Source organism: Fistularia commersonii, chromosome 19 (assembly GCF_037954325.1).
Source record: "Fistularia commersonii isolate RoL2024-O1a breed Wild chromosome 19, RoL_Fcom_v1.0, whole genome shotgun sequence".
In the NCBI taxonomy this organism is placed as follows: Eukaryota; Metazoa; Chordata; class Actinopteri; order Syngnathiformes; family Fistulariidae; genus Fistularia; species Fistularia commersonii.
Window position 1 is genome coordinate 14,297,951 of NC_141302.1, and position 9,937 is coordinate 14,307,887.

General features: G+C 45.1%; 1 protein-coding gene across 1 annotated transcript; it reads left to right on the forward strand.

Moving 5' to 3' along the window:
- The first annotated feature begins 3,784 nt into the window (after window positions 1–3,784).
- On the forward strand, window positions 3,785–9,146 carry LOC147223895 (microtubule-associated serine/threonine-protein kinase 3-like). The gene is made up of 6 exons (XM_086166089.1): window positions 3,785–4,013; window positions 4,096–4,266; window positions 4,574–4,659; window positions 8,142–8,350; window positions 8,479–8,552; window positions 9,072–9,146. The coding sequence occupies exons 2-6, from the start codon at window positions 4,108–4,110 to the stop codon at window positions 9,144–9,146; spliced, it is 603 nt and encodes a 200-aa protein (XP_086022215.1). The 5' UTR covers window positions 3,785–4,013; window positions 4,096–4,107.
- The last annotated feature ends 791 nt before the right edge of the window (window positions 9,147–9,937 follow it).

Sequence of the window (9,937 nt, forward strand, 5' to 3'; positions counted from 1 at the left end):
CTAATTGGTGTCTAATTAAAATATAACTGTTTTTTTAACTCATGTAAACTTGCTTCATCCTGATTTGAAAGGAGATATTGTTGTATTTCATTTGTGTCTCGTTATCTTGCTTGTGTACCATTTAAAATAGAAACAGTTTGACTCAGGGCGGCTCAGTGGCTAAAGTTTCGGCTTCACAGCACAGAGGTTCCCTGTTCATTTGCAACAGGAGGGCCTTTCTTTGTGGAGTCTTCTGGGTTCTCTGGGTTCCTCCAACAGTCCACACACATGCAAAAGGTTCACCGGAGACACGTGAATGAGAGGGTGAATGATTTGGAAGTGAACCCCACCTCACGCCCAGTGACAGCTGAGATGAGCAAATGGGCGTTCTGGAAGCCATGACTTGTGATGACCTGGCAACGCTCACTCACTATAAATACAACGATAAATAAAAAAAAAGAAAAGAAAAAAAAAAGAAACGTAATCAATAAAAATAAAATAATAAATCATAAAAATAGTCATTATTGAATTGCCAGTTTCAAATTAATAGATAAGTAACGCATAGCTGCTGAGCAACCAAAACACATGATAATGCATTTGGAATCCAACACGCATCCTTTTCTTTTACCGATCACTGTCACAAACCCCGCGCTCAGACAGGACCGCAGCGCCACAAATAATCCCATAACTTGGAACTCTGCAAGAGAAGCTAAATCAATAAGATAAATGGCTTTCGGTCTCAGAGACAGCTGGTGACTCCAAAACCCTTCCATCAGAAAATGGGGGAATAAATTGTAAGTACTTCTCTCCAGCTCACCGGTCGTTTTCTTGGACGGATGTTTATTCTCTCATTAGGCCGGTCATCCATACATGATGCATCAGAGCTTAAAATCCATCCCATTGTGATGAGCGATCGTGCCGGGGTATTGTTCGCACTGCTTGTTAGATTATTCATAAAAGCTGCAGACACACGTTATTTTTATAATACCACGGCTGAGACGCCATGACTTCAACACACACACGTCCTTAGAGAGGGATACAACATGAAGCAGACATTTAAAGAATAGTGGATCCTCCTCGGAGCAAATTAAAACCCAAGCCATGTCCATCGAACCAAACATTTTCAGATACAGCCGTAAATTTAAATAAAACCCGGCAAAGAGACGCAGAATATATAGAGACAATGTTCGTTTATCTGCCATAAGAAATGATGAAAGCACCTACAATAAGGATATAAATAACGCATTTCATCAGTTGCACGGTAATTTACATGCCACAGACCATGACCCAAATCTATCAGATATTCCTCTTCCCTCAACAGTATAAACATTTCCCACCTCTGGAGAGCACCTCTCACATCTCGTCTCACCAATTCCCAGGGTTGAAGCAGCACGGCCCGATCGCTTCACGCATTGGGTTCTCGCAGCACGCCTGGGACGTAATGTAACCAACCCCTCGATGGAGAGAAGTTCACATCAAGAAGACCAAACAAAGATAAGATAAATGGGACATTGGAATGTTTTGTGGCATGACAGGCAATGCACTATTATTGTTGCTGGCACATTACTGGTACTATATCAGGTACTTCACTGGTAATATGTCAGGCACCTCTTCCTCTTCTTTTACCTTCAGGGGTCGCCACAGCAAATCAACCTTCTCCATCTAACCCTATTCTCTGTATTCTCCTCTCTCACACCAACTACCTTCATATCCTCTCTCACTTCTCTCACTTCTCTTAGGTCTTCCTCTAGACCTCCTGCCTGGCAGCTCCAATTCCAACATCCATCTACCAATATATTCACTATACCTCCTCTGTACATGACCCAACCATCTCAGTATGGCTTCTTTAACCTTCTCTCCAAACACCTCACTAGTACAAAATCAGGCATCGCACTATTACGATATCAGGCACCTTACCAGTGAACTGCACAAATACTATAGCAGATATTGCACCTGTACAATAGCAGGCGACACAAGTGCTAAAGCAGCTGCTAAGCTAGTACTAAAGCTGCTTCCGCAATCTCACTACCTTACCTCATTCAATACTTCACCCATTCACATGCCATGCCCTAATTCTGCTGTCTTTCTTATCCTTGTTGGTCCCTGCCCGCACACATCATGTCTTTTTTTGTTTATTTATTTCATTTTTGTTATTGCTATTGTCACCCTATTTATAGTGTCGTTTGGTTCTGGTTGTGTATTTTTCACCCTTACTGTTCCTGTATGTTGTCCATTATTACAACATCCCTGATGTTGCTGCTGTTGTTGTTGTTATTGCTGCTGTCTATTTAGCTGTGGGTGTCTTTCCATCTTCTGTCTCTCTATTTGTATTTATATTCTTTACTTTTTTATTTCTTGACTGACTTTGATTTATAACTGTTATGCTGCTGTGACAAAGGCATTTTCCCTATGGGGATCATTAAAGTGTATCTTATCTTAAGCAGACAGTGCACAAGAACTAAAATAGGTAATCCACCAATACACCAGACACTGCACTAGTTCAATAGCAGGCACTAAACTAGCACTATAACTTGAGGGCACTGATACTTTTGCAATGCAATCATCGCATTACACTGCATCAGTAATCTAGCAGGTGCGGTACAAGTAATATAGCAGCCAATAGACTTGTATGATAGCGAGCACCGCGCTAGTGGTGTGGCAAGAACTGCATTGATACTATCGTGATGCACTGGACTCGTTGCTCTGGAAAGCACCGCAGAAGTAGTCTAGCAGTCACTGTGCTCGTACTAAAGCAGGCATCACACAAGTACTTTCGCAAGCACTTTACTAGTAGCATAGCAAACACTGCACTAGTACTATAGTATATCCTGCACCAGTACTTTAGAAGGTATTGCACTTGTGCCATAGTAAGCAGTGCACTAGTCGCATAGCAAGCATGCACTTGTGTGAGTTGACCAAGTTCTCAACTCACCACGTAATGACCTGAAAAAAACCTGATGAAATCAATTCATTCAACCTCAATTTCAATTTTATAGATTTTATGATTATCATGATGTCAGGTTGCTCAAACACACACATTCATACCTGTTGTGTCCAACTCAACTAAACTTACCCTTAAGGTTTTGAACCCAAACAAACAATCATTTGTTTATCAGTCATGGAATAGATGCCAACGAAAATAAACAGAATCGGTATCTTTGTTCTGATCAGGCTGGGATGATTCTCTACAATCACTGGTCACCAGGCCTTGAAACTGTCACTGACAGAGGCAGAGGCACACAGATTTTGGTGACATATTTCGCATCGTCACAACCATAAGGGCGGAAGGAGAACGGATCTTGAAGGTGGTGACGACAAAATGACGACTTGATTTGAAGGATGATCCTGAGAGCAAGAATGGAGGTGATTGTGCTCCATCTTTAGCCAATCCATGTGTATCTTCTCACCAACGGGAATCTTTAAAACAACCGGGATGATTCATTCTCACATCACAGCGTCCACCTTCACAGTGCAAAGGTGGAATGTGGGGTCACAGAGACTCCTCAGTGGGAGTGGCGGGCGGTGGCTCAGTAGGTGGGGCGGGCGTCCATCCAATCAGAAAGTTGGCTGTTCGATTCTCCGCTGCGTGCCGAAGTGTCACGGGCAAGATTCTGAATCTCCGATCGCTCTAATAATGCCCATTTATGCTGTCCAACAAACAAAATGTTTCACATGGACCAGCGTTCTCCACGAATGACCTTCTGCAACAATCCCCTGGGCAGCAACAACTGACCACAGTAACCATAACATGAGTTAAAAGTGAGGTTGCCATGGCGATACTTAAGTGCTCGGCTTTTACGGAACGAGGCAGACATGCACGTTGATTTTTGGGAGGTCTCCAAGATGAGTGTGGAAAAAAAGAATGAAAAACGAGGACTCGGGGAAAACAGAAGTGGAAGGTGGTCATGCAGCTGAATGGACGCCAGACACTTTAAAACCCTGAAGAAGACGGGACGGAAGAAAAGGAAGAAGAAAAAAAAAAAAAAAGGAGGATTTGATTTATTGTTCCCAACTAAGGTCTCTCTTTTTACAAGGCAAGAGACAGCAGGCTCGTTTCGTTTGTATTTTAGTTCAAAATGACAAAAACAAAAACAAAACGTTGTCTCCCTTCTTCAGAAATGACTCAAGATGACCTTGGAGGTGTTTAGCGCTGTCCGGGCCCTGGGGTTCATCCGGCTGCAGCTGGTGGAGTTGGCCAGGGAGTGCGAACGCATGGCCCGGAACCAGCTGGTCAGCGTGGACTACTTTGAGGAGCTCCAGAACAAGTTGGAGAAGGTTCTCTACGAGGTGGGTGTTCTTTTATCGAGTGAGTTGATGTTCTCCACTGGAAAAGGGGCGAGCCGTGATGTCACAAAGGCGAAGGAAGATGTAACAGCGACGCCCAAAAGGCCTGTTGTGCCCGTGGTTCGCTCTCCATTCAGAACACTCATAAATACAATATAGACCTGATAGACCTACAAAAGGTCCAATTGTAAGCCGAGGAATTTATGTTTACATGAAGGCCTCACTAAGTTCACCATGTTTTCTGTAAACACACACCGAAAGTCATCCTTTCACGTTACATTTACCAGCAACAACTTCACATTTGTTCCAGACCCGATCGGTATGCGGCCGTCCCCCCAGAGAACCGCAGCACGGTGACTTCGAGTTTGTGCGGCAACTCGGCCGCGGCACCTTCGGGTGAGTCCGATGCTCCTTCGATATCCCGGTCGGGGGGGGATTGTGATGAGAACCTGTCTTGGATTTGGACCCCTATGGGTTTTTAAGTGGAGATGAGGTGGAAGGTGGTTGGCAAGGTGGAGGCAAGCTCAAGGAGAAGGGGTAACGGTATGCTTTATGGAGACCTGACACCACAAAAGCAGATGGAATAGGCTTCCCTTAGATGGAACCTGGATCGGATCAGATCAGAGCAAACACCCTGTCATCGGATGATGTACCAGGAGGGGAACCGTCGGCGGTGATCCTTCCCCACTATGAAGACGGATAAATATTTCAGCGTCATTGAGCGAGTGGAGAAATGGGTTTTCGGAGGAGCAAGTCAGGAAAGGCCGGGTGAAGAGTTCAGGAGGACTTCAAAATTGTTGAAGCGCTGATTCGACATCAGCGGGCGGTGCCAAGCGGTGGGGGAGAGCTGCGCTGAAAATACCATGACCCAAATGGAAGTTTCGGGTTCGGGGTGAGAAGGACCAGAACTAATCTGTGTCGTCCCGTGCGGAAGTCAACTCCGCGACAAATCAGAAAATGGAAAAGATGACGTCAAGCACTTTTTGTTAAGGTGTGCGGCTCCAGATGCTTAACCGAGAAAGGAAGCGGATACAGAATCATTAAGAAAGCACGACCGGGAGAGTGAACTCCCCGGGGGAGTTCAGAGACGCCGACTTCATTCTGAACGAAGATAAATTCATAAATATCCCCGCATTATATGGGGGAAGGTCACTGTTTGCGGGCAATTGGGGGCTTTGTGGGGGGAGACGAGGATGGAAATGTTCAATATATGCTTTAAGAAAAAAAAAAAATGCGCCGTGGAATTAATGGAGTTGAAAAGCGGGGGGATGAAATGGGATTTAAGTTTTCAATCAGAAGAAACTTGGGCTGTGACTTTCACCTCAGAGAATGTCAAGGGGGCTGGCGTTTAAAAGCTGTGTGGGAGAAAGTCCAGTCGGAGTCTGATTTCTCAGGAGTTTATTTAGATTCGGAATCAGGATTGCCAGGGCCTGTGGACAATGTGGTTTAAAATAGCAAAGAATTGATAACTATCAATGTTAATTTATGGTTACCCTGATCATGTATTGACTGGAATCCGCTTCGGTCCAAGTAGCCCCCATGTTTGAACCCGGATTTTCTCCGCTCAGTCCCCAAAATATTTAAGAGTTGTTGTTAATTCAAATCCCATTATTATCAAGTGATGTAGGTGAGTTGGTTTACTGATCTGGGTGGAGACGTATGGAACAGCCAGCTTGAGGGTGGGATTTGTTTTGGATACAATCCAGGCTTTGGTAACACGGTGGTTAGCGCTTCCCCCTCACAGCAAGAAGGTCCCTGGTTGGATTCCCATTTCTGTGTGGAGTTTCCATGTCTACTCCACGCATGTGTGGGGTTCCAAAGGGTTCTCCTGGTTCCTCCCAAAAAATTCAAGAGGTTCATCGCAGCCCTACATTTTCCAGATATGCGAATGAGAGGGCGGATTATTGGATGTCTCTATGTGATGTATGAATAGATTTATGTCTCCATGACAATGAATAGTTGTACTTCTCTGACCTGTAAGTTAGAGCAGTGGTCCAAATCTGTTTTGCACCAGGGACCAGTTATATGCATGAAAATGTTACTGTGGAATGGTAAGAGGCGCGGCGGCTCAAATGATAAAAACCTAAGTCAGTTCACGGTATTGAACCTCAATGCAACAATTACACTTTATATGAGGCAATTACAATCATTTTGCACTATAATATCAAATCACCATGATGTAGTGGGAGCCTTGGGCTTGTTTCCCCGCTACTAGACGGTCCCACCCGGGGGGGATGGGAGACAGAGACACTCAAATTGTATTACGTATATCCAGTCTACTCGTATATCAAGTTTTGTTTTGGCCGTCACCTCAGAAAATAAAGATATGTGGTTGGAAAATGAAGGGCTTTCAGTGCTTCTATGTCAGGATATTCTTGACTTTAGCTTCCTTAGCTGACCGTTAGCCGCAAATAACGCATAGCGGGCATGAAGCCTGTGGATTACCTGTAGTGATGAACCTGAAACTTAGGTAGGAATCTTGATATTTTCTTTTCAATGCAGCGTTATTTTTTCTGGCAGTCTGCGATGTTTCTGTGGTCTCATGGTTTGCTCATTTCCTCCCGAAAAACCTCTCCAGCGACTTTTGTTATCTAGCTCATTTTTTTCAATCACTAGCTTGTAATGGGTAAAATGGCGCAACAGAGTTAAGTGCGGCACTAAGGCTAAGGTGGAGACAATCATTTTTCAAAATAAGATCTGGAAGGTCTAATGAAAAGAATATAGTTTGTACCACAAAAGATTTTCTTTGTGGCCAGTACCAAATGTCCCTGGTCCAACACCCCCGGTCCCTGACTGGTACCCAACCAGTTGGGTACTCCTGAGTTAGTGGGTTAATGCTTGTATGTCTCGCTACATGACGTGTGAATGAGAGAATAAATGGTTGTTTGTCTCTATACGTTGCCCTGTAATAGACTTGCAACTGGTCCGGAGGGAAACCCCAGAAACCCCGCCTCTCGCCCAATGACAACAGGAGAGATAATGAATGAATGAATGAATGAATGAATGGACGAAAGATAAATAATATAAAAATGCAGACAAGGAGAAAAAAAACACATGATGAGGATTGAAACATGAGTGCAACGGCAATCGGAAATCATCACTGTTTGAGCAAGGAACCGAGAGACGGGTGGAGATACCGGAAGAAGTAGGAAGCAGGAAGTTCCAAACTATGAGAATATTCTGATCTAGTAAACAGTGCCAGCAGCTACACAAATAGAGAGCCTGCCTTCCTTCCAATGTCAAGAAGATGGTGCTTTATGTGTGTATTGAACCAGGCGGGGCTTTCTTGACGGGGTTATTGGACAAATGCAAAAGAGAGGCGCTCCAGAAGGAGTTCAAGAAGAAGGGCCTGTGACTGAATATAGGAGTGAAGGTGAAAAGTGACCTTGGTTGAACTCTCTGATATAAAGATCCTCCTCTTGTGAAGAAGGGGACATCACTCCATTAGTAAGAATCTATGATGTTGCGATGAAAGATTTGTTGGCCGAAGGCTGCATCTGTTCAAATGAAGAGGATGGATGACCACTGAGAAAAGGAGCTGCAGCCCTCCTGGGTGAGGGAGAGGGCTGGGAAGTCAGGTTTCTGCAGGAGGGCACGTCACCTACCAACGGGAGCATACAGGAAGTTGGGTCTTCTTTTTCCGACGCTTTTGGAAGATGCCATTTTCTTGTGGGTCCATACATTTGAGCGAATGTATGGACCCACGGGAATGTATGAAGATATAGAAACAGTCCAAATCATTCAGGCTGTATCAGTCAGGCGCATTGGTGACGTGCTGCAGGTAGGGTGAATACGACGGGGGAGGTTTCAGTCCTTGAGTTGAACTTCAGCTGAGTTGAAGCGGACATTACCCCGATGTCTTCTCCTCTGCTGTCCAGCTCGGTGAGCCTCGTCCTCCACAAAGAGACGGGGCGGGTTTTCGCCATGAAAACGATAAGAAAGAAGACTCTGACCGCGGATGATAAGGCCCAGCAGGTGCTAGTGGAACGGGACATATTGGCTTTCAGCGACAGCTCCTTTGTCGCCTCGCTTTTCTGCTGCTTTGAGACCCCAAAGGATGTGTGTCTGGTGATGGAGTATGCTGCAGGTAAGCAGATCCATTCATGGATGCATAGGAGTATGCAAGGAGTATAAATACTATTATGAAGTATTGCTTGTACTTGATGTACACTGAGAAGTCCCAAACTAAGCTTTTGACCCTTTCCGTTCTTCTAGGTGGGGACTGTCGATCCCTGCTGAAAGCCTACGGACACTTCCCGCTTATCATAACACGACTCTATGTTGCAGAGGTGACCATGGCGTTGGATTATCTCCATAGCTATGGAATTGTACACCGAGATGTCAAACCTGACAAGTTAGTACTTCTGATCCCTTCTTTTGGCTACCTCACTGTTAATATCTGGTTGTGGGCATACTCCAATTACTTATGTTTCCCCAGTCATAGTACCATACACCTGAGACATGTTCAGAATTATATGATTGGACTCAGAATCAGAAAAAAAAACTTTATTTGTCCCTGAGGGGCAATGGGGGGGCCACGTGGGGTGGCAGTATCAAGTGAATATCAATACATTTATGGGTGAAAATATATATGTATATATAGGTATCATAAATAACCGTACAGAATTGTGCAAATTGTGCCCTTGGTAAGAGACTGTGAAGTAAGCTGCGCTCTGCATTTGTATGATACATATATCATGAGCGGCATTACACTCAGCGGAGCTAATATGGCGATGGAGGGGTTTCAGGGTTGCTGGGAATTGAGGAGTTGGACAGCTCTTGGGACAAAGGTTGCTCTTCTCCTCTAGGTTTTGCAGGCGGGGCAGCAGAGTCTACAACCTGAGGGGAGCAACTTGAAGGCCTGGTTTAAGATGTGGGACTGATCTTGGAGGATCTCTCTGGCTGTTATTAAGATTTGACTGTCATGGAAAGGGCAGAGGTCTGAAGGGTTGGTCAATTGTTTTGAGGCCGACACTCCGGGCGATTCCTGTCGTGTTGGGTGATGGAAGGGAACCAGCAGGTGAAGGAGACAATCATTACGTTCTTATTATGTCATTACGCTCCTTTCTCCATTATAGCATGCTTATTACTTCTTCTGGCCACATCAAGCTGGTGGACTTCGGGGTTTCCAAGATCGGCGCCGTGAACCTGACAACGGACGTAGACAAACAGCCCATCCAGAACATCGTTACCGAGTTCACAGGCAAAAAGGTTTATCTTTTTCCACCCGTCCATCCATCGATCCATTTCCTGCACTCAGGGTTGTGGGGGATGTTGGAGCCTCTCTTTTTCCACCTTTGTCTTCTTATTCTATGTTCTGCTTTATGGTATCGGAAATCATCTTGACCTGAAGAGGGCCGGTACCAGAGTCTACATGGCCCCGGAGATGATCAATAAATCCGGCCATGGGAAGCCTGTGGACTGGTGGGCCCTGGGGATCATAACTCACGAGTTCCTGATTGGCCAGCGGCCGTACGACGGCACCACCCGCGAGGAGATCCTCTATCAGATTCACACGTGTAAGACGCCGAACGTTAACGTCTGATCTTCTCGAAACCGTCAAAAAATTGTAGTTTTAGTCTTCTGCTTGGGATAATATATGTGATTTTAATTGCGTGTGCTGGCGCTATTATTTCGGTTTTCCAGGTGGCATCGACTGGCCGGAGGGGGAGAA

Bases quoted from the DNA above. Each gene is read 5' to 3' on its own strand.
- LOC147223895 (XM_086166089.1), top strand. From the start codon at position 4,108: ATGACCTTGGAGGTGTTTAGCGCTGTCCGGGCCCTGGGGTTCATCCGG. The intron at 4,267-4,573 runs GTGGGTGTTCTT...CATTTGTTCCAG, and splicing joins TGGAGAAGGTTCTCTACGAG to ACCCGATCGGTATGCGGCCG. The intron at 8,553-9,071 runs GTGACCATGGCG...CTTCTCCTCTAG, and splicing joins CACGACTCTATGTTGCAGAG to GTTTTGCAGGCGGGGCAGCA.